The following is a 24460-nucleotide window of genomic DNA, read 5'->3' on the forward strand; positions in this document are numbered from 1 at the left end:
TAACTCGCTCTCCTTGATCCCTCTCTGACGAGCCAGCGACTCGCCCCCATCAGCCATGTCAGAGACGGGAGCAATGTTCGCCCGTGCATTCACCAACCGGAGAGGGGGGAACACGGCGACTGGGACTGCACTCAAACAAACAAATTAAAGTCGGAGAGCTAGAGTCGTAAGGCAAATGGAAGCTTGTCGACTTTTTCACAAGATATTTTGTTCGTTTCCATGGCACCATTTCCAGCTGTATCTCCCTTACATCCTTTCAGCTGCCCAACGACGCTCCACTGTCGTTCTATCACGCATTTTCCTCGCATGGACAGGGGGTTTGTAAGTAGGTACAACGGAGCGCCGACGCAGTATGATGCAACGGGTAGCACGAGCTTGCAATTGCATCGCGAGTATACTAGCATTGTTACATCCATCCTTTTGCAAATGGTTCTATAGCCACGAAGGCCATCACCTTTGGCCGACTAGAGCTTGTGTACATGTAAGTGACAAGGGGAACACATTCTTCCTGGTCAAGTAATAGTGGAGTACATGTAACGAATCAATCCAAGAAGTGTTTTGTTTACTTCCATAGCAGCTTATGCTGTTACCTCGGCATGGTTTGTCGTTCCGGCAGCGAAGCGGTGTCGTCATAGAAGTGAGACGCTGGTTATGAGGAGAGGGCAGGCAAGGGGCCAGAATCCCCCCCTTATTTTATGGATCCGAATTGCGAATGAAGAACAAAACCGCTCTCTTCACCTTCCCCGAGACTTTAGCGACGACAACAGTGAACTGACATTTCTACATTGTGTTTCGAGAGGATTGTTTTGTTTCATTTGCAAAATGGCACTCGCGATGTTCTGTTCGAGACAACCATCCAGGCTGGGAGCAACTCGGCATTGTAACTTCAGTAGTGACGTCACTTACACAGCAACCCGCCCATCGCGACACCTACATAACTTGACCATTCGGCGTCAATTTTCCCAACTATTCTGCTCATCACCTAGTCGAACTCAATCTTCTAATTCTCGGCTTACCATCGCTCACCAGAACAAGTCACTGATCCAACCCCTATTTCAACATCAGTATGTGTGCCCCGGCTCCAACCCCTGCCTCAAAATGCACCCACGTCACTTATACCCTGAGACTTACACATACATGATATCACCGCCACCAACCTCACCCTTAACACTAACACCGCCTTCACCAACCAGCCCTCTTTCAACAACTCCCAAAATGTCCACCACTGCTGCCAGCCCACCCCCCGCAACCCCCGACCCCGAGCATTTCATGCACACCTCCGGCATAACCGACCCCGTCTGGGTGCACAAGCAACCCTTCACCGCCCACCCGCAATTCCCCCCGCTCACCCAGAACCTCACCACCGACATCGCCATCATCGGCGCGGGCATCGCCGGCATCCACACCGCCTACGAACTCATCCGCCGCGGACAGCACCACGTCACGCTCCTCGAAGCGCGCGACGTGCTGTCCGGCGAGTCCGGCCGCACGAGCGGGCACCTGACCAACGACCTGGATGATGGGTACGTGCAGATTGCGAAGATGCATGGGGAGGGTGGTGCAAGGGTGGCGGCGGAGAGCCATGCGTGGGCGAGGGAGCGGGTCGGGGAGGTGGTGGCGGAGTTGGGGATCGAGTGTGAGTTTCGGAGGGTGAGGGCGTATGATGTGAGTCAGTTTCGGGTGGGGGAGGGGGGGTATGAGGGGGAGATGGGGGAGTTGAGGGAGGAGGCGGGGATGCAGGGGCGGTTGGGGATTGAGAGTCGGTTTGATGTGAGTTCAATTGTCATGCATGATGGGGGGGGTTGGTTGGGGAGGGGATGGGGGAGTGCAGGGCTGACGATGTGATAGGAGAATTTGACTGTCCGGGGTTGGACGGGCAAGCCGGACCAGCGCGGCGGAATGGTCGTCGAAAGCCAGGCCACCTTTCACCCGACACGGTACCTGGCTGGCGTGCTTGCCTGGCTGAAGCAGCAGCCCAACTTCCAGTGCTTCACGCGCACCCGCGTCTCGGGCATCCACGAGAAGGGTGTGGAGGTGCTCGGCATGGGTCACAAGTCGGTGACTCTCGAGACCGAGGCAGGCCACACGGTTAAGGCTGAATACGCCGTCGAGGCAACGTGCATCCCCTTGCAGAAGCTGTCGATTGTGGCTGAGCTCGAGTACTTCCGCTCCTACTGCATCGCCGTGCGGGTGCCCAAGGGGTCCGTTGAGGACTGTCTGCTGTACGACAACGCTGAGGCGTACAAGTACGTCCGGCTGACGGCGTGCGACGACAAGGATGATTATTTGGTTGTGGGAGGGTGTGACCACAAAGTCGGGCAGGAAGAGACGACACCGCGCTTTGATGAGCTAGAGAAGTGGACTCGCGAGCGGTTTACCCAAGCTGGTACGACAGATTACCGCTGGAGCGGTCAGATCTTTGAGCCTGTTGACTACATGGCATTTATCGGCAAGAACCAGGGCAACAACAAGGTCTTCGTCATCACGGGCGATTCTGGAGATGGGCTAACGCATGGTGTGCTGGCGGGGCGGCTGATTGCGGACGAGATCGAGGAAAAGCCGAACGAGTGGGCGTCGCTGTACAGCCCGAAGAGGCTGGGCAGTATCATAAAGACGCTTCCGAGTATGGTAAAACATGACGTGCAGATCAACCTGCAGTACAAGCGATTCCTCCAAACCGATATCACGGATATCGAGGAGTTGGCGACTGGATGTGGTGGTGTCTTGAATTCGGTAAGCTCGATAGCGTCGCTTTGCGCCGTAATCCCCCACTGACACCCCATAGGCAACTAGCAAGCCGTTGGCCATCTACAAGGACGAGAAAGGCAAGGCTCACAAGTACAGCGGCCTGTGTCCTCACATGAAGGGAGTTGTCTGCTGGAACGACGTGGAAAAGAGTTTTGACTGTCCTGTCCATGGCAGCCGCTTCTCCAAGGAGGGTATTTGCGTCAATGGGCCGGCCAAGATGAACTTAGCACCGGCTGATAAGGCGGGGGGCGCGAGCCAGGAGTATGCTGCTGGGTCCGGTATGTAGGGGGAGAGAAAGGGTATTCTGTAGGCGTGGTAGAGCTTGGGAATAGGAACTCCCGTATAACTTGCTTTTGCGTTTTCATTTCATCATCTGTTAATCGATAACAAGCTCAGCTTAACTATGGCACACGCAACCCGTAATGATAACTCTTTCGTCCCCCCGTGAAACCGTTTGTTAATACGATGAGCGCATCACCGCGCATCGTCCACCGTCAGCCAGCAACACGACACCATTGGTGTAAGCTCCCGCGCGGCTCGCCAGGTACAGCAGCATACCGGCCATCTCCTCATCGCCCCCAAACCTCAGCGAGGGAAGGAACCGCGGGTCATCGGGCGACTCTTTGCTCGGGTCCCGGGTGCCGATCATGGCGCTGGCTAGCTCCGAAGGAAACACTGAAAACTCATTAGCACTTTCTCGGCCACCGCGATTCAATCGCCGGAAGCAAGAAACTCACGCCCCGGTGCCAACGCATTGGCCCGAATTCCGTACGCAGCCAAGTTCGAGCTGGCATGCTTCGTCAGGTGCATAATGGCCGCCTTGCCCGCCGCATACGCCGGCGTCGACAGGTACATGCGGCTGAAGGCGGCCATGCTGCTGGTGGTAATGACCTGGCTTTGCACGGCGGGGACGTCGCTGCCCTCCACGATCGGCCGGCCGAACCCACCCGCCAGCGCCGCCTTGTTGCCCGCGTCCAGCAGCTCGAGAAAGGCCACGATGGTGAAGAAGGCGCCCGTCACGTTGACGTTGAGGGACGACGTCGTGTTGTCCATGTTGGCCTGCGAGAAGAGGTTGGCGCGGACCTCGGAGACCGGCAGGGATGGGTTCCAGCCTGCGGACGGGCCGCCCACGCCGCTGTTGGCGATGAGCAGGTTGATGTGGCCCGTCTCGGAGGTGATTTGGTCGACGGCGGCTTGCAGGGAAGCGTGGACAGTTACGTCGCACTGGATGGGGACGAAGACGCCAGGGTGTTCTTCCGCGGCAGTGGTCAGGACGTCAAGACGCCGGCCGAGGATGTAGACGCGCTTTGCGCCGTTGACGGCAAGGGCCCGGGCCATGGTGAGGCCGATGCCTACGGGCCAGTGTTAGTATGGTGTTGGGCGTGGGGATCACAAACGTCGGTTGTTGCTTGTGAGCTTCCTTACCGGTGCCTCCGCCGGTGACGACGGCAACCATGCCGTCGACACGGAAGAGCGCTGCTGCATCGAGATTGGAGGTCATGGTGGTTTAGTTTCTTGTGGTGTGGTGTGGCAATGGCGGGGAGCTCCTACGGGTCAGGTTTCTTGTTGAAGTGAAAAGCTTGGGCTGGGATCCGATTGTCATTGGTGCCCAACATGTTTCAGAAGAGCTGGGATGCAAATCCGTCACGAATAAGTCGGGCCGGGACCGTATTTGAAGCAAGTGCGGTTACCTCAGGTAGGCTGCCTTATGATCGGACATTGGAAGGTGTAGGACGACATGGCATGGGCCAGTTTCGGAAGGTGTGCATCGTTGGACGGGACTCTCAGGAAGTTGGACAGAACCATGAGAATTGAAGATCTCCGGGCCCGGAATTAAAGGTGCACAAATACGTCAAGTACCGATCTACCTCATGTACGAGAGGTAGAATGTCTGCTCATAACCGAATAGCTCACAATTTGTGCGGGCGTTCGTTAGAACCTATTTGGCGCCTGACGCCCTTAAGCGACCACAAATCACTGTGAAGTTTCTCTCGGTCCGGACACAAATCGAGAGTGATACCCGGCCGGGGCGAGGAGCGCCGGGGTTGGGTGCTTGCTCCGGGAGCAGTGGGGATTTCCGAACACCCGGTTTCGGCCGGAGAGGGAAAGGGATTTCGGGACAACTGCCGATGTCACAGTGTGCTTGCCACCTCGATAATACTAGCCCGATCTGTGTACGTCCTTCTGATCGACTTATGAAGCCAAGAAAACGCCCGCCCCGATTGAAAAAAGGCGTATATTTTTGGCACGATCAGACGGTGGTTATGAAATCCCCGGCTATTATGTCGTCGGCTTGGGCAGTCTTCACCGGCGCAGCACACCAAGGCCCTTCCTCTGCTGAACAAGAACGATTTCGCACACTGTGGGTTCCACCAGCAAGACGCCGAAATCCGGGGATGGATGTCCCCGCAAATGGGCTGGGGAAAGGCTTCCAGCCCCCAGCAACAACCCGACGTTCTAGCCAATAATTGACTACTACTGCCGTTGACCACCGACGGCCGACTGCCGACCATTGACCGCTACGAAACCAGAAACGCCCAACTAGCCTTGGATACGCCATGTCGTGGTTGGACTTCGGACTTACCTCGAAAAGATGCGCTGTTTGCCCATCGACATCAGGCTTGCTCCGCTGCGGCGGTTGCAAAGTCGTCAGTTATTGCAACCCCAAGCATCAGTCGACCCACCGATCGAAGCACAAGGTAGCCTGTACTACCATCAAGGACACCCGAGAAAAGCTTGAGCGGGAGGAGGCGGCCCTCCGAGACGCAGCCGGCAGTAACTTCATACCGGCGGACGTGTTCAACAGCAGCGTCGGGCGTTTCTGGGGCATACTCGGCACAAGAGACTACATGCGGGCCCGGTTCAACGCCGCCGATGCACTTCTCAAAGTCGGGACCGTGGCTGCCGTAGAAAAAGCCCTCGACCACTTGACCGACATGCTACGTCTGTGTCGGAGCGACAATATGGGCGTGCGCGACATCATCCCTTCGGTGCTGCTGCGGCTCGGTCGAGAACAGGAGTGCTACGACTTCCTCAAGTGGTGGGCGACGGTCGACCACGAGACGTATGACTGGGGAAACATGGACCTGCCGTATCTGGACACCAAGGGCGCCAACGTCTTCGAGGCCGTTGACCCGTCGTTGGGGGGACTTAGTCATCTTGTCGCGTTAACACTCCTGAAACTGCGCCTCCTTCTCGACTTTCAGGCGTATGAGTCGGAATTTGGGTTCGGGGTTGGCGGTTTTGCTGAGCCTGATCGTCCCGTAGGAGACCTCGTGAAATCCAAGATCCGGACCTTCAGCCCCCGCGAGATCTCATCAACGATTAAGGCTTTGAAGGGGCAATACCATGAGCTCTGCCAACGTGTCAACAAGGCTAACCCTTACTTTTGGGACGCGTTGCTGGATGAGGGTGCAGGCGCTCCCACCATTCCGGAATACTACACTCATGGCTCTCCAGAAGAAGCCCAGTTCGTTTTGTATCACTGCAAACGAGCTTGGGAGGAGAGCGAGGAGGCTGTGGGGATGGCCGACGCCGATACCTACAAGTTCGTCCAGGCTTATAAAGGCGCCGAGGAAAGGCAGGGCGACCTAGAGATAAAGCGAGGCCGTGGCCTTATGTTCCCCTTCCAGTTCGAACATGACGTGCCGACTTCCTCTCCGCCCGCTTGTTTTCCCGCGACTATGATCAGCGGCGGCCAGAGCGTCCGGTTCATCTCCTCACACGACCCCCAGACGGTTCTCCTCTACGTCGACGGTGCTTGCACGAACAACGGACAGCCGAACCCTCGCGGGGGCTGGGCAGTTGTTTACGGTCCTACTGATAGCGCCTCTGGTCGCCTCGAGGACAAAGGGCCGTTCGGGGACGATAGCGTAGCAACCAGCAACCGAGCTGAGCTACGCGCCACCATCGCCGCGCTGCGAGTGCGCGATTGGAAGCAGGAGGGCTTTTCCACGATTGTAATAGCAACGGATTCGTCGTATGTTGTTGACGGCGCCACCAGTTGGACCAGAGGCTGGATGCTCAACGGGTGGATGACGCAGTCCGGAGCCCCTGTCAAGAACAAAGACCTGTGGGAGCTACTGTTGGGCGAGGTGGAAAAGTTGGACAGGCGTGGTTGCAGGGTTGACCTATGGAAAGTTCCACGGGAGCGAAATGTGGAAGCTGATGCCCTGGCAAAGGCGGCGGCCAACAGAGAGAGGGGCGAGCCCGAGTTCCGCGATCCCGTTATCCGGGCTTTTAAGAGCACGACCAAGCCTACGGGCGGCAGAGCAGAAACCAAGCCCAGCATCCTGACATTGTGCTTGGATTACGAAGACATGTTCCACGATATTTTTGGCGGTCTCGTCGCGAAGCTTGCGTCCAAAGCTACAATGGAGCGAGCCACGAAAGCCGAGGCCGCCCTCAGCATGCTGAGCAAACAGCCTCCTCCATCCGTCGTCCTGGTTACCGACGGGGCCGTCACACGCCACCAGAAGCTCTGCGAGCGTTTGATAGACTTGCTGCGGGGTGGCACAACCGTTATCTTAGGGGGTTGCTTCAGCGGCATGGTATCACTGGGTCAGTTCAATCGCTTCTTTACTCGTATCGGTCTTCCGTGGCGGCGAGGGTCTTATTTTCGGGAAACCGTTCAACTCCGCCGCAACGTTGTCGGTGACCGCTTGGCAAGCAAGCTGCCCTCGGCATACAGCCAAAAGGCCCTCTATGTCGACAATGTGGACAAGTCAACGATGTGGTACGTTGAAAAGGAAAACTCGACGGAGGCGGCGGTGGTGTTTGCCAATGTTGGCGCTGGCAAGCTTGGTTATGTTGGGGATGTAAACGGGGAGAAAGGCTCGGAGGCGGTTGTCCTCGCCATGTGTGGCTTTCTAGAGTGATTGGTTTTAGTTGAAGGGCAGTCAAGCTGTAACCCTTTTGTGCTAGTTTTTTGATCTTCTAAGCCAACCCGGATACTTATTCGCATTAGTGCCTCGGCAATGCAGGCGGGGACTACCGTGACTAGCCTACTTGTGATCATATACGGGACTCCGGACCCTACAATCGCATTCCAAATATCCCGAGCTCAAACCCTGTCAATGACCCCGAATACTAACCGAATCCCCCGCCGGACCCTACCGCCCTGCCCCGGGCCTCCTCACACCACGCATATGGTACCCATTCTGCTCCCAAAACTTCTTCTGACGCGGGCCATCAGACTTGAGCATCGCAAACGGGTTGAAGATGGTCTCCGTCTTTGACCGCGAATCGTTCCACCCCGGCCCCTTCAACACCGTCTTGCCGTCCTGCGCGAGATACAGGCGGGGATTCTCAGGCAGATAGCGCGCCGGGTGCGCAATGTTCAACAGCACCGTGGCCAGCAATATAAACGCCGCATCAAACACATAGAAGTACCACTCATACCGCACCATGGGGCTCAAGCTCATCGGATCCACCCCTTCCCTCGACGCCGGCACACCAAAATGCTCCACGGTGCGGTAAATCGTCCGCCCCAACACCAACAGTATACTCGCGCACGACACGAACAACGGGCGCGCGACGCGGGCGTTGCGGATGCGGCCCTCGCGGCATTTGTAGTAGAAGAAGCCCGCGAGCAGCAAAAACACGCCCGTCACCATGACCTGCAGCACCAGCGAGGCCCGGGTCAGCGTCTCGCCGATGCCCAGCGACTTGTCGGGCGCGGTGCGGTCGGTCAGGTAGGCCATGCCCGCGATGGTGAGCAGCTCGATGACGGCGGCGAAGGCGGAGGAGGCGACGATGATGCGCGAGGGGTGCATGGGCGCGCAGTAGGGCACGAAGTGGAAGACGCGCGTCAGGATGAGGTAGTTGGTGAGTTGGAGGAGGGGGCTGGCGGTGGGGAGGGTGGTTAGTTAGGTACCGACGTAGACTGGGGTGGAGGGTTGGAGGGAGTGTAAAGTTATAGGGGCATTGCACCGGAGGGAGGGCGGGGTTTAGGTAGGGGAAGGGGGGGTTCATACGGTGCGGCGTAGAGCAACAGTATACTGGCTGTATAAACTTGCGGATCATCGTAATGATCCGTTCCATAGCCGCGGGTCGCATAGCCCGCTGTCAGGAGGGCACAGAAGAACGGGAGAAATCCGGTCACAGGTGCCCAAGATGTGTAATAACTTAAAGGACGGATGTCCGGTGTCAGCTTAGCGCACCTAGAACGTTCAGACAATAGCAAGGGGATGCACTGACAAACATTGCCAAAGATGAAATAGCCCCGTCACTCCGAAGGCGGCCGCGAACAAGATGGCGGGCACCTTGTTGGGCGCATAGAAGTAGACGCTATCAGGCACTATGACTGTGTCAGTAACCTGTGCATGCTGAGCCGCATGGGCTGGTGCTCGTACCGGGATTCCCGTCCGACATGGCGGAAAGCTAGAACACGTACGGTTAGGCGGTGAGGGGTGAACTTCACGAATGTTCGTGGGTGTGAGGGTGGCGCCGAGGCCTTGTTGTTCCCGGTTGCCGGTAGTTATGTTGTGAACATTGACCTGAGAATTGATGATCAGGATTTCTTGCTCACGCTGACACATCGACGGGAACTTTGTGTAACCCGATGATCAACCGCGATTGTTCCAGGCTGAGAAAAACTGGGCTTCGTTGCATTCGCGAGGAATGATTGGGGCTGTGTCTGTTTTCGACCAACCAGGGGAGAAAGTGTCGCTGGGTGCCGAGTCCAACCCCAGAAGCTCATCTCACGGCTGTGATCCTTCCTGACCAAGCTGTGCTTGGCCCCCAAGCTCCCTCGGAAATTAATCTCACAATTGTCATCGTCCCTTGGGAGGAGAGAAGCTCCCATCTTGCAATGTTTTCATTAATTTGCCTATTGGTACGACCATGACGAGATCATGGCTTGAACTATTCCAAAGAGAAAAGCTGCCGTGGGGTAAGGAATGGGAAGGTTAATTCCCATTCCCCTCTCGAGGCACCGGAACAACCGCTACAGGTGTTAATGATATGGGTTTCACACTATAGTCTATATACCCAGATACTCGTCTGCCACTGGGCAGCCGAGGTCACGGTGCATCGATTATCCAACAGCCTCTTCGGGACACGCTCCCCAACGCCCCCAGCCCCTAGCGGGCATTCCATACCTGCTAGAGTGGAGTTTCATACGTTCATCAACCGGACTGTTTTCCGCTTGAGACGCAGCCTGAGGGGACGGCTGAAAGATCCGAAACAATGAATGATGTCCGCTGGCTCTTGCGGTCTCGTCCCGAGTACGAACGGAGGTCGGGATTAGAGCATTCTTGCGTGCATGGCTCCGGCTCACCCCAATGGGAGTGAGCCGGGTGAGCGCTCGGTATATGGAAAGCCAGACTGTAGCGCCTGGGGAGTCGCCTCCCCATGGTGCTGCGGTGCAGAGCCCATTGTCTAATGTCGAGTAACTCTGCTTTCCATGTGTGCCAGGACGGCCCGGGCCTCATTGTGTGGCGGTGTGGAACTGTTGTAGGCCTCTGGTCGGGGTTGGCCGTCTGCGGGTCCCGTGTCTGCGCCGAGGCAGTGGTCCGTCAAGTCATCGCTGGCGCAACCATCTCTGCGGATGAATCATGATCCTACTCCCCAGCCAAATGTCCCGTCTTTACCTAACTCCCAAGTCCTCAAGTTATACTGCCAGTGGACGGATTGTAGAGGAAAGGATAGGCTACCCTCTAGGATAAATGGGGAGAACACAGGCATGAATAGAGCGGACTAAGCCGACAAAACGGATGACCTGGCCCTGGGGGCTTCTTAAACGCGCTGGGTACCTAGGTACCTTAGGTTAGGTAGGTAGGCCCAAGCTACGCAGTTGCGGTCAGCTCGCCGTCAGCGTCCGTCCCACCGGAATTCGGGCGACCAGATGGCACTCGCTTTCTGAAAGTCCATCTCCACAGCAATCATTATGCGGAGGAGGTTGGTGGGATTTGGACGGGGAAGGCGAACATTCGACAATGTAGATGAATGAGATGCGTGGATTGACAGACGTGGCCGTCCGCTCGACAGAGGCGAGGACCCTGACTTTGGGCATTGTTTCCTTCCGGCCGCATTGCTCCCTCGCTACCGATGCCGTCAGCATCTTCGCATCTACCGTTGAACGTCCCGTCCCCCCGGCCCTCTACGCCCGACGGGACATTGACGGATTCTTACGCCGGATGCCGTGTACAGGCCGTATGCTGCCCCCCCTGCAGGACATACGTGAGCCACTGAGGGCTGGCTATGGGGCTGAGGGTCAACACCGTTGTCATCGTTGTTGGCGTCGGCCTTGTCAGCGCGGTCTGATGTCGAGCGGCCCGGGGCGAGGCATAGCACTACAGTCCGCTCCTAGGCTAGGGTAGCTTTTGGCTGCTTGGACGGACATGCGTCATTGAGTGCATCCTGGTAACCGACGTCCTCGCGATGAAGTCGGCGGGCGTGTGTGTATCCCCGGTATAGCTTTTTAGATCATGTTCCGGGTACGCAAAGAAACAACTTTGCTGCACTCCCACAGAGTAAACCCCGTTACAGACAGCGGCGCCCTAGGGAACAGGGATCAAGATAATTCTTCACCCACAAGGGCTATCATTATTTGACGGAGCACGTTATCTTGATGTTGAAGCTACCTAGGCTACTGCTGTAAGTTTGGTCTGACATCACATTCCCAACCCGGGGCCCCAAGCGGCGGGCGTAGAAGAGTGACAGAAAGCGAGTGTGAGAAACGGAAATTCATCGCCAAGAAAGTGCAAAGCCCGAGTCTTTGGGTGTTGTTCATCTCCTTTCCTATCTCCCCTCCCCCCCTCCTTCCCCCCTTCAACCCCATAATCTTTATCCATTTTCTCGACACTGCATTTACGCGTCGCTTAACAGTCGACCGACACGGAGCCGTAAAGGATGGTCACGCAGCCATCGCGTTCGGTGATGACGGCAGACCCGCCACGGCAGTCCGTGCCGCTCCAAGTTCGCACGCTGCAGCTGAGAATTTGAACAAGACATATTAGTTCTCCGTGTCTATCAACCATATTCTTGATAGGGGACGAGGGATGTGTTTGGGTGTGGGTATAGATGTAGCGAAACATAGGTACCTTCCAAAAACGCGAATGGAACGCTTGCCGGCGGGGACGGGGTAGCAGCGGAAGCCGGTGCCGTCTTGATGGAAGTAGGTATGCACCTCGTCGGTACACCTGTCACCGCCGTACATAGTGAAGTTGGCGGAGCGCTTCTCCAAATCGCTGGCGTCGCGGGGTGACACGTCCCCAACCTCACCGGCAGGGGCTGCCACAGCCAAGGAGGTGAAGAGGGAGAAGATGGCGAGGATCTGCTTGGTATGCATGGTAAATAATTTGGGCCACCGATTAGAAAGGGGTTGATTCTGGGTGGGTGTTGGAATGAAGATAGAAGGTGAAGATGCTGGTGCTGATGCTGATGAGGATATACTCGGGGTTGGAGGGAAGGAGAAGAACCCTTTATATACACGGAGCTGCGTGTCTAGAATTTCTCAATGACATTGGGTATGCTCTTCTTGGTCATCAACGAACAACCTTGATACAACTGACTCGGCGGCATACGGCTGCTGAAACCCCGAGCCCGGACGTGATTAACGTGTATGGTTTTGGTTGAGACCAATAACTAACAACGTTCAGGTGGACTTGCTGACCACACTGTTACAGCGTAGTATTATTTATATGCAAGCTTGCTTCTATTTGCTGCATTGAACTTGTGCTAAGACTTGGGAGTTGATGCTTTTGGTCGACCGATGCGGTCTAGCAGTATTTACAGACCTTCCATGTTGAGAATGTCCCCCTTTTTGTGACACGGGATTTTCGTGGAGCCGAGGACGTCTTCGTTGCTCCCCCTAGCTGAGTACCTATGGGATGCAACCCTTGAACTTCCCGCCGCACACGTTGGACGAGCTGTTGTAACAGTGTAAAACGTCCATCAACGCCTAACCATAGCATCTGCAGCGAAAGGACGAGCCAAAAGGGGGTCGTTGGTCGTTCCCAGGCCGCTTAATCGGACTCTTAATAACCAATCAACTTACGCCGGTGTCGGAAACATACAGAGGAATATGCCAGGGACGAGTGAAGAGCAGGATCCTATGGATGAATGCAGGAGGTCAGCGAGGACCTTTTGTCTGAGCGCCCGCCACTTGCCTCCGGGGTGACAGCCGGGCGAACATCAGGCTAATAAGAACTGTACCACCTTCCTCAGCAAAGACTTCAAGGGTCGCAAACTATGACAGTGAAGCGATGACCTTCAGAAACCACCCGTTTGTGTAACTCTCAATTTGTCTCGGGCAGGCTCGATGCATCCAAAGGCTCTTCGAAAGTCTGCGCCAAAGACCCCACTAATTGAAACGAAGCGTTCATTGTTCGCTCTTCGATGTTACACAGTGTAAGCTCTCGAGTCTCGAATCGAAGCTTCGCTTCATGTCAATTGTACGAATGGGCATGAGGTTCAAAATCATGGTTTAGATAAGGTATGCTCGACCAGCTGCTGGGCCAAGCCGCAGTAGGTAACAGAGTGCCCAAATGACATTGTCGTCCTCGAATCCGTGACAGGCCATTGTTTCCACTTGTCTACATCGAACCGCCATCTTATGACTTTTTATTCCGTTCAGCTCCGCGTCACGACTTGCTCCTCTGCGGCAATTGCTGGCCCATCTGCCTTTCCCACAGCGTCCGGTCGAACCGCCCCTCCTTGAGTGCACGTGCGTCCCCGGCATACTTGAACATCCTCGCTTGCAGCGGCTCCTTCGGCTCCCCGTCAAGGCGTATGGTGCACGTCGCCAGGGTGTAGGCGTTGGTCTCGTAGCATGTTAGTCTGTGCGCGGCCTCGGCCGACGGTACCAGGAACGCGCAACCCGCGACGGTGGCGTCCGAAGCGCCGTCGAGGAGCGTCCGGTAGTGGCCCCGGTTGGCGAGCTCGTAGCCATAGATGGTGGCCGGCCGCGCGGTCGGGTCCGACTCGGGGCCGAGGACGTCCCCGAGGATATCGGGTTTCCTAAGGGTGCCGTAACAGAAGTAGTATACTGGTTCGAAAAGTCAAGGGCGCCAAACTGAGTGGTCGGCAGGCTCGTTGGACGCCAAGGTTGAACCACCGGCCAAGGTCTCTGCCGGGTCCCTGTGCAGGCCAGCCGTTGAGGGGTAACCGGATGACCTTTACTTAATGTCGACGAAGCCAGTGTCCGCCAGCCGTTGCTTTGTGAGATCGCTGTCCAAACATTGTATAATGTGGGCATCCCGTGGCAAGGTGCCGGCCCTCATCGTTCGAAGCCCCGAGAGGCTTGTAGGCCTCGCTGCTGAAAGCAGCCAGGCTCCCGGTCTACAGATCGCGAGTCAAGCTGCCGCCAACCTGGAAGGTCCCCGGGGTCTGCCAAGGCGGCCGTCTGCGGGAACGACTACCTAGGGACGGGAAGTTACCCTGCCCTCTCGGTAGGGAATTAACTCCACCTCAGTTGCCGCTCTCCTCTTTGCCAATGAAGACCTACAGCGGACGAGCCCCTCGCCTCGAGCAAGCCAACCAAACCTCTCCTGCTCAACCACAGGATTTAACCGGTCAGACACTCGCGCGTCTTTCGGTCCTTGTGCGCGGCACACATGCATTTTTATAGTTGGCTAGTAACCCCAGCCGTTGCCGCTCAGGACTTCCGTGTAACTCGAGGCTATGACCGACTAACCTCCCGCCAGCACTGGCAGGGCGGTAACCGGGTTCAGAAAACGCCGAAGGGTTTACTTCATAAACTAAGCGACCATGCGGAGCCGCTCCTCTTCCCCCGCTGTACCAAATGTGTAGGTCCGAATACCGTCTCAATGAACCGGACTCCAACGAGAATCCCATAGGCGTCGGATACGGATCGCCAAAGTCGCTGTCCGTGTCCAGGCAGGTAAGCCAAGTTATTACAACGTCAGCATACTTGTCGCCTGCTTTCCACGGCAACTCCGTCCGTGCTAGCTGGACTAGATAGTCCTTGAAAAACGGCCAGGGCCATGGTGTTTCGGCAAAGTCGCGGACCACACGGCCATACCCAGGTGTTGGGATCTCCGCCCCTTCGCAGTGCCCACCCAGCGGCTCCCACAGTCCAATTTCAAACAGACACATCCCAAGATTGTGGATATCGTGCTGCGTCTTGCACTGTTCGGCCGGGTACTCGCCCATCCGCTTCGGGTGGTGGTAAACGTTAATATGGGCCCAGTCCTGGTCCCCCGTCATACTGGTCGCTCCAGCCGCAGAGCGGAAGCTCTCAGATCCAACGAGGAAGCTAGACCGCCGGCTGGTAGTAACCGTAATTGTGTTGGTCGCAGAAATACTGCTGCTAGCGAGCTGGGTACCTACTTAACTGATGTCCTCTTTGAACAGAAGCACCGATTTAGGATTCATGTTCTTGTGCACAGACTTGAAGGCGTGCACATAACTGGCCGACGTCGCGAGCTCTCCACGAAAGCGACGGCGCTCTTTGCGGCAATAGTAGCACGGCCCTCAGGCTTTGGACCTGCTTCGGGTCGGTCCCATCGGGCACTTTGAAGACCAGGTCGAAGCCAGCGAGGCTCACTTGTGAACTATGCTTGAACACGCGCATGGCACCCTTGCAGTTGAGAAGCCCGAAGGCGAGGGGGTCAGCACGTTTCAACCTCTTCGCCAGGTTGCGGACGTCATCGTCCAGCGCGCGCTGGTTCGTCCCGGGCCGGCATGGTAACATAAGGTAGGTATCGAGGATGAATCAATTTGTTCTTTTGCACGGGCAGCGCATCTGCGCAAGGACGGGCGGCTGAAGGGGATGGGAAATGCCCTAAACGCAACAGTTGGAAGGAAGACCGAGAGCTGTGTTACTGTGGGTTAGAGGGCATTACGGATGCCTGCTGTTAGAGAGAGTGGTCAAAGTAGACAACAAGCAGGAGTTCGCTAGAAAGTCCGACATGGAGATTGCCAGCATAAGACGCTCCCGAGACTATAATGCCAAAAGGCCCTTGCCCCCATCTCCGTGCTTAGTCGATGTCTTGGTTGTCCCTGAGCGCGTTGTTATTCCTGCGCCTCTTCTCCCTCTCCTCCCACACCCGCACCATTCGGTCCCTCCTCCCCGCCCACGGCCCTACTACCGCCCTCTGCGCGGTCGGAATTGTCGAAGAGGATTCGAATAAGGGCAGCCCTCTTTTCCTCCTCATTCCTAGGCACGTCTAGCTCCACCACGCGACCCTCGTTTTCCGGAAATACTATCGTCCAATGGAGCCCAGATGGTCGGTGCATCGCAATGCAACCGTTCGGCATCAGATCACAAGAGCGATGCCGGACGACATCAGACAAACTGCAACCTCCACCGGCCGCTGTCACATGGTCCCTCAGAACCGGCCTTGAGGTATTAGGAGGATGCGTGTCCGAATCCGAGTCCCCTTCGATGTCCCGGTACGCCTTCGCGGCATTGATGTATGCTGCAATCTTTTCTAGATCGACACACCCCTTGTTTTGGAACCAGTTCCTGAACATGAGGCCCCATAAAGGCGGGCCTACGTTGGATGCGGTGGTATCAAGGAAGAATTTGTCAGGAATCAGCGGCGCCAGGTCCACCATCGTCTCGAAGCAGCGGACATGATAGTATTTCTTGTCGGAGGGGCCGCGGTTGACGACGATGCGGTAGTCGTCGTCAATGTACCCACGCTTCATATATCGGTCCTCGTTATATTGAAAACCTTTGTTCTCGCGCAACCTCTCGCGCAACATCGCCTCCACCATGACCCTTTGTAGGCAGTCGTGTTCGGCTCGGCATCGCGCTCTGCCGTTACGGCTCGCTGGTGCCTCCTGGAGGATAATTGTCCCCCTGGAGCGTTCAAACCCACGGAACAAGCTCTGGCCCGTTCTCTCGAGCCTTTCGGCGGCTTCGTTGAGTGCCTCGATTGGCGATAGGTTACGGCGGCGCTCTTCTTCGGCCTCGCTGCGCTCCGCTTCGGCGTGATACCTCGCCACCAAAGCATCGATCTCGGCTTTGTTCTCTTCTGTTTTCGCCCATCCTCGTATCCGTACCCCCTTGCGCTTGAAGGTCCCAGATTCCGAGGTAGTATCCACACCGGCGGGCTTGGAATCAGATTGACCGGCTGGCAAAGCTGGCTCGGGCTGCGGATGAACAGATGGGCGCTTCGACGCAGGCGGGGACGGTTCAGGCGACCGCGACTTCCGCTTGCGCTGCTGACCCTGTCGGTCTCCAACACCAGGAGTCTCCATGGCGGTTGAGGTTAGACGGTGTCCAGATTGAGGCTCGGAAGAGTGTGGGTTGAAGGTGTTTGTTGTACCGTTGTGCCGTCCGAACTTGCAGGCAATAGAGGGGTTATTCGAGCCGATGGTCAATAATTAACGGACCGCGTTTGAAGCTGAGCTTCAATAAGAGGTTCTGCTGATGGAGCGACAACGTGGACACGATGACGAGTTTCGAGTTGTTGACCAGAATGCTGCTCCTGTTGTTGGAAAGGCGGGAAAGAGGAAGAGGGATCAGGCCCCCAACCAACAGCTTGGAACCAACGCCCCAAGCTGTTGAATTAACGGAATTTAAATTGGCGCCTCAGGCGCTCTATCTCAGCGCCTGAGTACCTACCTACTGGAGGCCGCAGCCGCGGGACCGAGCTCAGCCACCGTGACATGCGGGCAAGCTGAGGGAGAAGGTCTTGATGCAGGGCCGGCTTTTGGGGGTCTGTGGGGGCTCCCACCACTTCATTCTTCTGTTCTGGGACACATGCACACAACACACACAATTCAGCCTGTTCGAATCCCCTCTGTCTGCCACCACTGAGAGACCCACCTGCCTGATTCGGATGCCTGTAACTGTTGTCATGTAACAGGTGGACGTCCGGCGCTTATGTGTGCAGGGGTTCAGTACTGTGCGGGTACTGTTGACACCGAGAGGGACATGTGCCCCGCCCGAGATAGACTGTATCTCAGATCGGAGAGGAAGCTGACACCCAGGTAGGAATAGCAGATAACGTTAACAGTAATGGCCGAGAAGGAGTGAGACGTTGTCGTGGAGGGGTTGGAGGGGGAACATGCAGGGCAAAATGTAGACCTGATTGGAGCAGAGCAGGAAGGGAAATGTGTTGACGCCTCTGAGCGCACCTCTGTGGTGATGTTGGCTTGGGTCTTATCCAGGATCTCAATACCAAACAACTTAAATTACCGTATTGGAATACTCTGCTATTAGTTACCGGGGGAAAGAACGCTGTTGTTCACGACGCGTGAAACCGCTATTCGTTGATTGTCGCTGATCTCTGTCGGCCCCGGCCTGAAGGTGCGTTGTTGTTGGTTCCCAACGAGCCTTGAATCCGGTTAAATCGGCATTCCAAGTCACGGGTCCACGAGTCCCACGTTATGATGATGCCTAGAAGGAACTTGATGCGCGGTTTCTCAACCGGATATTTAATTCTATCACATGCCCCAGTTTGTAGCTCTTCTAGTCAGTCCACTTGAGCGCTTGCACGAACGTCCTTCAACCACTACTCTCTTGGTGTTGAATTATTATATTCCAGCACACTGCCCAGAGTTACAATGCCGGACATGACGGAGGGCGATCACGCCTCCATTGGGGGTGCTCCAGACGGGACCCCTCGCGAGGTGCACCCAACGGCAACCTCCTTCGGGTAGCGTCCGTTTCCCCCAGTGATGAATCTCCACGCCAACTACTCCGGTGTTCTCAATACAATAAAAAGCCACAAACTCTGCGGAGCAAGCGAGAGCGACTTTCTTTACCTAGTCGAATACCATATCGGCTACACACGAAGGGGTCCCCTCAACTTTGGCCGCGGATACTACCTCCGCAATGGCACCACGTTCAAGGATGACATCCTCACTGCCACTGGCCAAGACTTTCGGTTCCCACTTCTCGTCTCGTTCGTTAACCCAGTGACGATCGTGAAAATCCCACCCCTTGAGACGGCAGAGAACCCTCGGGATCTGGTGGATGAGGTGCTGGATGCTGGGACCACCCAAGAGCATGGGGTCACGTTCAGATTCTCAATCGAGGTTGGGGTGAAGGAAATGCAAAGGGAGACGTTTGAATGGAGGAGGGCCGCAGCAAGCTCGGGAAGGCAAGATAACGAAGAAGGGACCGGGCACAAGGTCAAGAGTCTGTACACACTGCACCGTCTTGCTCACGGCTATACAGCCGCCTCAACCTCAACCTCACCTCCCTCAAGTGGCGTGGCTGGGGCCCCTGACGTGGTAGCGATGCTTGCATTCAACTCTGTCCTCTCATTCACACACCTCTTCACATTGGAACTCAAGGGGGCCGGGTTGACGGGGGAACTGGGCGACCGTTGGACTCTCACGGCTGTTACCACGGCACTGACTATCCACTTGCTGAGGCAGCTCGGCAAGACGCCAGGTGCAAGTGCTGGGAGTCCACAGAAAAGCAATGGCAAGTGACCGGAAATATCTTGACTCTTCGTGAGTTGGAGGAGGCCATCAACGTGATTTAATGAGTAGGTAGGGTTACTTTTGCAAGGACTGGAAGGTCCTGGAGCCGTTGCCATCAAACCGGGTAGCTTTGTCAGATCACTTAAGCAAAATGCTCTCGCCCCGATGCTCTAATGTGCCGACATGCACAAAAGCAATGTCTCCAAAGACCGAATGGGAAGGGGGTCATCAGCATAGGAAAAAGAAGAGGTGAGATGTTTTCCTAACCGACTTAAATTTAGTTATAGCACACCCGGCCCAGATACAACATCCCCCATAGAAATGAACTTCCCACATAGGAGTAACTCCGACCAGGTATCCAAAGTTAATCCTCCCAAAAACGCCAAGCTAATACCTCAAGAACCATAACCATCCTTACCAGCCTTTAGTCATATGTCCTAACCCATCCACATCATAGCAATGATCCACCCAGCTTAGTGCTGGACCTCGCTGGTCGCCACATCAGGCGTTTTCTTGACCATGGCCTCCCTCTCGGCAGCCATCGGACTGTCATATCCACCAGTATACTCCACGGCGGTCATATCCGACTTGTGCACATCCGACTTGGGCACAGGAGCGTACTTCTTCCGCTTGAGGTAATGCCTGTTTTTCACACAATGGTTAGCCACACGGCCATCAAGAGGCAGTCAAGGGACCACAGGAACCCAAGCAAGGACAGAAGGAGCAGAGGGGCACTTACACCAACGCCGCAATAATCGCCGCCAGAATCGGCACCCCCAACCCCACACTCAGCCCAATAATCAGCTTATTCGACACCCCGCCCGTCTCACCCTGGAACACCTCGCCAATATCATCCAGCACATCACCCACACCGTCATCATCGCCCTTTCCACTGGGGCGGGCAGAGCTGGTCGGCGGCGGCGGCGGCGGAACGTAACTAACCGGCGCGCCACTAGTCGCAGCCAGCTTGTTGACCTGCTTGCCGAAGGGGATGGTGCTGGCGACGGAGAGGGCCGTCGAGGCCGGGAAGGTGGGCGTGACGCCCGATGGCACGGCCGTGACGTGGGTCTGGGTCGAGGTGCGGAGGGTGGTGGACTGCAGGGACTGCGGGCAGGCGGGCAGGCCGGGGGAGGCGCAGCTGATGCCCGTGTACAGGACCTTGGTGGTGAGGGTGTGGGTCTCCAGGTTGGGGTCGTCCTCCTCCTGGCGGGCGGCCACGGCGGCGGTGGGCGTGGGGGTGGCGTCGGCGGTGATGGCGCAGATGTCGGCCAGGGTGGTGTAGAAGAGCGGGATGGTCGTGTTGGGTTCCAGGCCCCAGGTGTGTGGGCCCACGGCGACGGTGGCGCCGGCGGCCGCGCCGACCGCGAGGGTGTACTCTTGGACGATTTTCAGCGCGCAGCCCTCCTGAGCGGCTAGCTCGGCGCCGCCAGTGATGTTGGTGAGGAACTCGGCTACACTGTAGGTAACTTCGTGTTAGTGATCAATGATTGGTGGTGTTGGGGTTTGGCGTGGCGGGATAGGGGCTGGGTTGCATCGGGGGCGGTTTGGTAGGTACTTACGTCGCGAAGACGCCCACATCCATCCCATAAGTGAATTTTGTCATCTCCCGAATCTTCGCCAGTGTCTCCGAATTGCCGAATGGGTTGGCTTCATCAGCTGCGGCCAGCGTGTTCAGAATTAGGGCGTTGCCGCTCTCAAAACCGGCGTGCATGCCGACTCGTAGAATCGCTTTGAGTGCCACGGTGCCGCTGATGACGGTCACAGGGAGGAATTCGAATTGGCCGCCGTTGCTGAGTGGTCGATGCGTTAGCACGAACAGGACTCTTTTGCGGTGGAGCAGAGTGTCATATCTTACAAGATGACGTCGGACACATTCTGGCCGAACAAAGCAAGCTTGAAACCGACGGGGTCATCGAGGAGCAGATGGAATCCCGAGCGAATGGTGATCTCGCCTTCCACGCTGAGGATCAAATCCAGGGTCACGAAAACGCCCGCCTCGAGCCCATCCATCAAGGTGATTCCGAAAGCTGTTTGTGATTTGTACAACGGGATGGTCAACGTAACGCCGGCGGCAATGGTCGTGTCCATTTCCATGTACAAATCCATGTGATCGATCTGGAACAGTAGTTGAACTTCCGGGAGCGGGGGAAAGTTAATGTCAATATCAGTATCGATACTGACGTTGCTGAAATCAATGAACTCGTCCATTTCGAAGTCGCCGGGACCGACCAATTGCTTAAGCTCATCCAAGTTGATGGCATCGTCAATGCTCTCCACTGTAGTTCGGACTAGATCGCCCAGCTCATCCTTGACTTGTCCAGTGACATTGCGGATTGTGTCTCCGATGTCGAAGTCTCCCCCGATGGTCAACTGGGCAGTGGCGCCGGCTTTGAAGTAGCATGTCACACACTTGACTTCAATACTGAACTCGGCTGTGAGGTTTTCGAGCTTCGTGCCAGCCGTGTCGGCTTCATAGGAACTATCTTGCGTTAACCACCTATCCACGACCGCGGGTTATAACATCAAATAAGAAAGAAACCCACTAGCTGAACACAGTCGCATCATTCCAGCTCTTGTCAAGGCTTGCGCTGTTCTCGAAGACATTCTGTCGTCGCGTGCGTGCCAAGTCCGCGAGACGGCGCCAGATGAGATGACGGGTATGCTCGTCCGATGTGCCGGGCAGGTTCCGTGTCCGGACTTCGACAAGAGGGGCCGGCGTGGCCGCGGCCGAAACAAGGCCGGCGGCCCAGATGAGGGCCGAGTAGACACCAAGCTTGACCATGGTGAGTGGGTGTACAAGAGTCGAGGGTCTGGGGAAACGGAGATATCCTGAAAACTACTCCATCACGGGCTTCCGGTATTCTTTATGCTGCGGACACTTCACACCCTCTGGTCCTCGACGGCTGTTTCCAATGGGTGCAGTCGGCCCCCAATCTTCCAGCTCAGGCATCGCGAATGGCCGCGAGGGTTCGGGAGCAGGCATCCCATGGACGAAAAGTCGGGATAGGAAGTTCATGAATGTTTGTGTGGGGCGTATGCAAGAATGCGCCGCATGGTCGCAGGTTGTTGGTCTCAGCGTGGCTGTGATGCAAAGCTCGAAGCGTGCAACCACACAAACGACGACTGCATCAAGGGCCCCATCTGCAGCCTCGGGGTTGGAGGAACGGGTCCCCTGTCCTTGGCGCGTCCCCATGGCACCTTTCTCACGCCTTGTTGTTCGAGTTTCTATCCAGTTACCATCGAGAAAGAAGGCCAACCCCGGGGGGTTTGGACCGCCATCCTGCATGTTGGCCGTTGGTCCCCACGGAAGGAAGAGCGTAAGGCTGGGAGATTGGATTCTCAACGCCTCATCTGCATGTCTGCGGCTGCTGGAGGAGTTATCACCAACAACCCGCGCGACGCATCCAAGGGACATGGGCCATTGCAAATCACATTCCGCTCTGTGATGCCCGTTGGCTTCGGGATGACAGCGCGCCATCAAGAAGCGTTGGACTTGACAGGGAGCCTGCTCACCTCTTTTACCCCGTGCTTCGAAACCTTGGCGCGTCGGATGTGTTGCAGCCGAAACTGACTTATGCAGGACAGGGCAAGAAATCGTGGCCCAGTGAGACCTCCCCGCTTGGACAGCCGCAAGTCCAAGAATAGACCTCCATGGCCCGCCACGCGAGGCTGGGCAAACATCAACGGGCTTTGCAATTGCTTGAGGGGAAGGGAGGCTGTGCTCATTGGTTTTGTTGGTCCCAAGGGGGGTTGACAAAAGAGTGTGAACAGTGCAGGCCGATACGCATCGTGCTGGGTGACTTCGGCAGCTGCCCATCAAGAAAATAAGACGAAGACCTGAAGGAGTAGAAAAACAAGTCAAGCAACCTGCAGAACGAACGTTGCCCTAGATGGTTTGCACTGTGATATCTGCTGTTAACGTGGCCAAAGGTCGGCCATCCCCTGTTCACTTGCTCAGGCCCCTCAAAGTTAGGTGATTGGATACTCAATCCCAATGCGAGTCGACGTCCTATCCGGAAAGGTGCGAACGGGTGTCCAGACAAGTGATGTCCATCTTGGATCCTCAGGCTTAGAGGCTCTGGCACTGCAGGACTGGACTCTGCTGGCGCCGTGGAGAACTTCATTCACTTGCTTTGCTGCCATGTTGACAAAGAGATTCGAATGCTGCATTGTAGATGTACGGACCATGTGCTGAATACAAAGGCAGAAAACTTCATAGGACACCCCACCCTTCTGGGAACATTGCCATCGGGTTACCGTAAATATAAGTTGCACCAGTCCTCAGCTGTACATCCATTCTGTTGTCATTAACCTCACTTTCATTACCTGGCTATTACCTAGGCAGTTAGCTAGGTACTTCCGTGTGTAAAGTAGGAGTCGACAACAACCCTCTCCGCGTATTATGGCGTCTCCCGAATGTGGCCAAAACACCAATGAATCACCAGATTCATGGATACGTCGACTTCCCGCTGAGATTCGGCATGACATTATGCAGTCGGCGATTAAAACAGAACTCGCTTGGGGATATTCACAACCGACGACCTACGGGCAGATTTGGATGCGGGAATCCGACACTATTAACGCTGGGAACTCGAACCCGAGCCCCGAGAAGCAGTACTGGGCTAAGGCTTACCGAACAGTCTCGCGACACGAATCGCTGCAGCCGTTGTTGGAACTCTCCAAAACGACCCGGGAGGCGGTTCTGGGCACAGAGGTCTTTTCATTCGCTGTCCGAAAAGATGGGCGTTCTTACACCGACCCACGGTATCATCAGTTCGGACAGAATGGCCCGCCGCTGCCGGTCTTTGCAGGCGCCACCCAAGAGCTAGTCTTGCAAGACATAGGGCGCGATATTACAGCGAAGGAGCTCTTTCTTACGCTCCGCCATATATTTGGAACCAAAATACGGCGGATTCATGTATCAGGGGCCGGACAGCAATGGCACGCGATGATGTTTGACCCGGGGGTGGAATCGGTTACATCGGCGCAGACAGGGCGCGCATATCTCAGTAGGAAACATGGAGAACTTCTAGGAGTGTTGGAGCGGGACTTATTCCATGTGTTCCGTGGCATTCTTACACAACCCTTTACGCAGCCATGTAACGAGCCTAATATTGAAACTGAATTCAAGGAAGAAGACGCCCGGGTGTTTAGGATTGGCGCTATAGCACCGCACTACGTATGGGCAGACTCCCCTTACGATCCGAGCGACCTTGTACAGATTTGTGAAGTTGTCCGTCAGCATAGTGATGGACGGCTTATGATAAACAACGGGTTGAAATATGATTTCAAGCTGGAGGAGCAAGACACCCATCTAAGCACATACACACGACTAAAACTACGGGAAATGGTTCGTATCGCT

The 24460-nt window shown here is 56.0% G+C and overlaps 11 protein-coding genes across 11 annotated transcripts; 3 read left to right on the plus strand and 8 right to left on the minus strand.

Annotated features, from left to right (window-relative positions):
- Nucleotides 1-1215: 1215 nt before the first annotated feature.
- On the plus strand, nucleotides 1216-3034 carry B0H64DRAFT_420736 (FAD dependent oxidoreductase-domain-containing protein; the record flags this gene model as incomplete). The annotated part of the gene is made up of 3 exons (XM_062805482.1): nucleotides 1216-1770; nucleotides 1849-2733; nucleotides 2786-3034. The coding sequence occupies 3 exons, from the start codon at nucleotides 1216-1218 to the stop codon at nucleotides 3032-3034; spliced, it is 1689 nt and encodes a 562-aa protein (XP_062654504.1).
- Nucleotides 3035-3163: 129 nt separating this feature from the next.
- Nucleotides 3164-4713, minus strand: B0H64DRAFT_411104 (uncharacterized protein). The gene is made up of 4 exons (XM_062804844.1): nucleotides 4658-4713; nucleotides 4174-4587; nucleotides 3486-4100; nucleotides 3164-3423 (listed from the first exon to the last, which is right to left on the minus strand). The coding sequence occupies exons 2-4, from the start codon at nucleotides 4247-4249 to the stop codon at nucleotides 3206-3208; spliced, it is 909 nt and encodes a 302-aa protein (XP_062654505.1). The 5' UTR covers nucleotides 4250-4587; nucleotides 4658-4713; the 3' UTR covers nucleotides 3164-3205.
- A 397-nt stretch (nucleotides 4714-5110) lies between these two features.
- On the plus strand, nucleotides 5111-7671 carry B0H64DRAFT_411105 (uncharacterized protein). The gene has a single exon (XM_062804845.1). The coding sequence runs from the start codon at nucleotides 5307-5309 to the stop codon at nucleotides 7623-7625; it is 2319 nt and encodes a 772-aa protein (XP_062654506.1). The 5' UTR covers nucleotides 5111-5306; the 3' UTR covers nucleotides 7626-7671.
- B0H64DRAFT_349777 (uncharacterized protein) lies at nucleotides 7672-9231 on the minus strand. The gene is made up of 4 exons (XM_062801410.1): nucleotides 9102-9231; nucleotides 8947-9046; nucleotides 8724-8873; nucleotides 7672-8592 (listed from the first exon to the last, which is right to left on the minus strand). Exons 1-4 carry the CDS (start codon nucleotides 9118-9120, stop codon nucleotides 7860-7862), a joined length of 1002 nt encoding a protein of 333 aa, XP_062654507.1. The 5' UTR covers nucleotides 9121-9231; the 3' UTR covers nucleotides 7672-7859.
- Nucleotides 9232-11570: 2339 nt separating this feature from the next.
- Nucleotides 11571-12040, minus strand: B0H64DRAFT_378302 (uncharacterized protein; the record flags this gene model as incomplete). Its single annotated transcript, XM_062802576.1, has 2 exons — nucleotides 11571-11682; nucleotides 11793-12040. 2 exons carry the CDS (start codon nucleotides 12038-12040, stop codon nucleotides 11571-11573), a joined length of 360 nt encoding a protein of 119 aa, XP_062654508.1.
- A 1123-nt stretch (nucleotides 12041-13163) lies between these two features.
- Nucleotides 13164-13973, minus strand: B0H64DRAFT_436371 (uncharacterized protein; the record flags this gene model as incomplete). The annotated part of the gene is made up of 2 exons (XM_062806192.1): nucleotides 13164-13710; nucleotides 13873-13973. The coding sequence occupies 2 exons, from the start codon at nucleotides 13971-13973 to the stop codon at nucleotides 13335-13337; spliced, it is 477 nt and encodes a 158-aa protein (XP_062654509.1). The 3' UTR covers nucleotides 13164-13334.
- Nucleotides 13974-15030: 1057 nt separating this feature from the next.
- On the minus strand, nucleotides 15031-15566 carry B0H64DRAFT_50573 (uncharacterized protein). Its single transcript, XM_062808350.1, has one exon. The coding sequence runs from the start codon at nucleotides 15404-15406 to the stop codon at nucleotides 15077-15079; it is 330 nt and encodes a 109-aa protein (XP_062654510.1). The 5' UTR covers nucleotides 15407-15566; the 3' UTR covers nucleotides 15031-15076.
- B0H64DRAFT_50572 (uncharacterized protein) lies at nucleotides 15567-17017 on the minus strand. Its single transcript, XM_062808349.1, has one exon. The coding sequence runs from the start codon at nucleotides 16918-16920 to the stop codon at nucleotides 15727-15729; it is 1194 nt and encodes a 397-aa protein (XP_062654511.1). The 5' UTR covers nucleotides 16921-17017; the 3' UTR covers nucleotides 15567-15726.
- A 1059-nt stretch (nucleotides 17018-18076) lies between these two features.
- B0H64DRAFT_50596 (uncharacterized protein) lies at nucleotides 18077-19598 on the plus strand. Its single transcript, XM_062808351.1, has one exon. The coding sequence runs from the start codon at nucleotides 18346-18348 to the stop codon at nucleotides 19105-19107; it is 762 nt and encodes a 253-aa protein (XP_062654512.1). The 5' UTR covers nucleotides 18077-18345; the 3' UTR covers nucleotides 19108-19598.
- Nucleotides 19572-21880, minus strand: B0H64DRAFT_420741 (uncharacterized protein; the record flags this gene model as incomplete). Its single annotated transcript, XM_062805483.1, has 4 exons — nucleotides 19572-19740; nucleotides 19838-20554; nucleotides 20954-21577; nucleotides 21642-21880. 4 exons carry the CDS (start codon nucleotides 21878-21880, stop codon nucleotides 19572-19574), a joined length of 1749 nt encoding a protein of 582 aa, XP_062654513.1.
- Nucleotides 21582-22958, minus strand: B0H64DRAFT_50607 (uncharacterized protein). The gene has a single exon (XM_062808352.1). The coding sequence runs from the start codon at nucleotides 22913-22915 to the stop codon at nucleotides 21935-21937; it is 981 nt and encodes a 326-aa protein (XP_062654514.1). The 5' UTR covers nucleotides 22916-22958; the 3' UTR covers nucleotides 21582-21934.
- Nucleotides 22959-24460: the final 1502 nt, after the last annotated feature.

Source organism: Chaetomium fimeti, assembly GCF_033439085.1.
Source record: "Chaetomium fimeti strain CBS 168.71 chromosome Unknown B0H64scaffold_11, whole genome shotgun sequence".
Classification (NCBI taxonomy): domain Eukaryota; kingdom Fungi; phylum Ascomycota; class Sordariomycetes; order Sordariales; family Chaetomiaceae; genus Chaetomium; species Chaetomium fimeti.

What these genes read in the sequence shown, in the direction of transcription:
- B0H64DRAFT_411104 (XM_062804844.1), bottom strand. Translation starts at nt 4,249, where the DNA reads ATGACCTCCAATCTCGATGCAGCAGCGCTCTTCCGTGTCGACGGCATG. An exon ending in CGTCACCGGCGGAGGCACCG is followed by an intron (nt 4,101 to 4,173) that starts GTAAGGAAGCTC and finishes ACTGGCCCGTAG; the next exon opens with GCATCGGCCTCACCATGGCC. An exon ending in CAATGCGTTGGCACCGGGGC is followed by an intron (nt 3,424 to 3,485) that starts GTGAGTTTCTTG and finishes ATGAGTTTTCAG; the next exon opens with TGTTTCCTTCGGAGCTAGCC.
- B0H64DRAFT_411105 (XM_062804845.1), top strand. Translation starts at nt 5,307, where the DNA reads ATGTCGTGGTTGGACTTCGGACTTACCTCGAAAAGATGCGCTGTTTGC.
- B0H64DRAFT_349777 (XM_062801410.1), bottom strand. An exon ending in TTTCATCTTTGGCAATGTTT is followed by an intron (nt 8,874 to 8,946) that starts GTCAGTGCATCC and finishes CCGTCCTTTAAG; the next exon opens with TTATTACACATCTTGGGCAC. An exon ending in CTGTTGCTCTACGCCGCACC is followed by an intron (nt 8,593 to 8,723) that starts GTATGAACCCCC and finishes CCCCACCGCCAG; the next exon opens with CCCCCTCCTCCAACTCACCA.
- B0H64DRAFT_50573 (XM_062808350.1), bottom strand. Translation starts at nt 15,406, where the DNA reads ATGTTACCATGCCGGCCCGGGACGAACCAGCGCGCGCTGGACGATGAC.
- B0H64DRAFT_50572 (XM_062808349.1), bottom strand. Translation starts at nt 16,920, where the DNA reads ATGGAGACTCCTGGTGTTGGAGACCGACAGGGTCAGCAGCGCAAGCGG.
- B0H64DRAFT_50596 (XM_062808351.1), top strand. Translation starts at nt 18,346, where the DNA reads ATGAATCTCCACGCCAACTACTCCGGTGTTCTCAATACAATAAAAAGC.
- B0H64DRAFT_50607 (XM_062808352.1), bottom strand. Translation starts at nt 22,915, where the DNA reads ATGGGCAGCTGCCGAAGTCACCCAGCACGATGCGTATCGGCCTGCACT.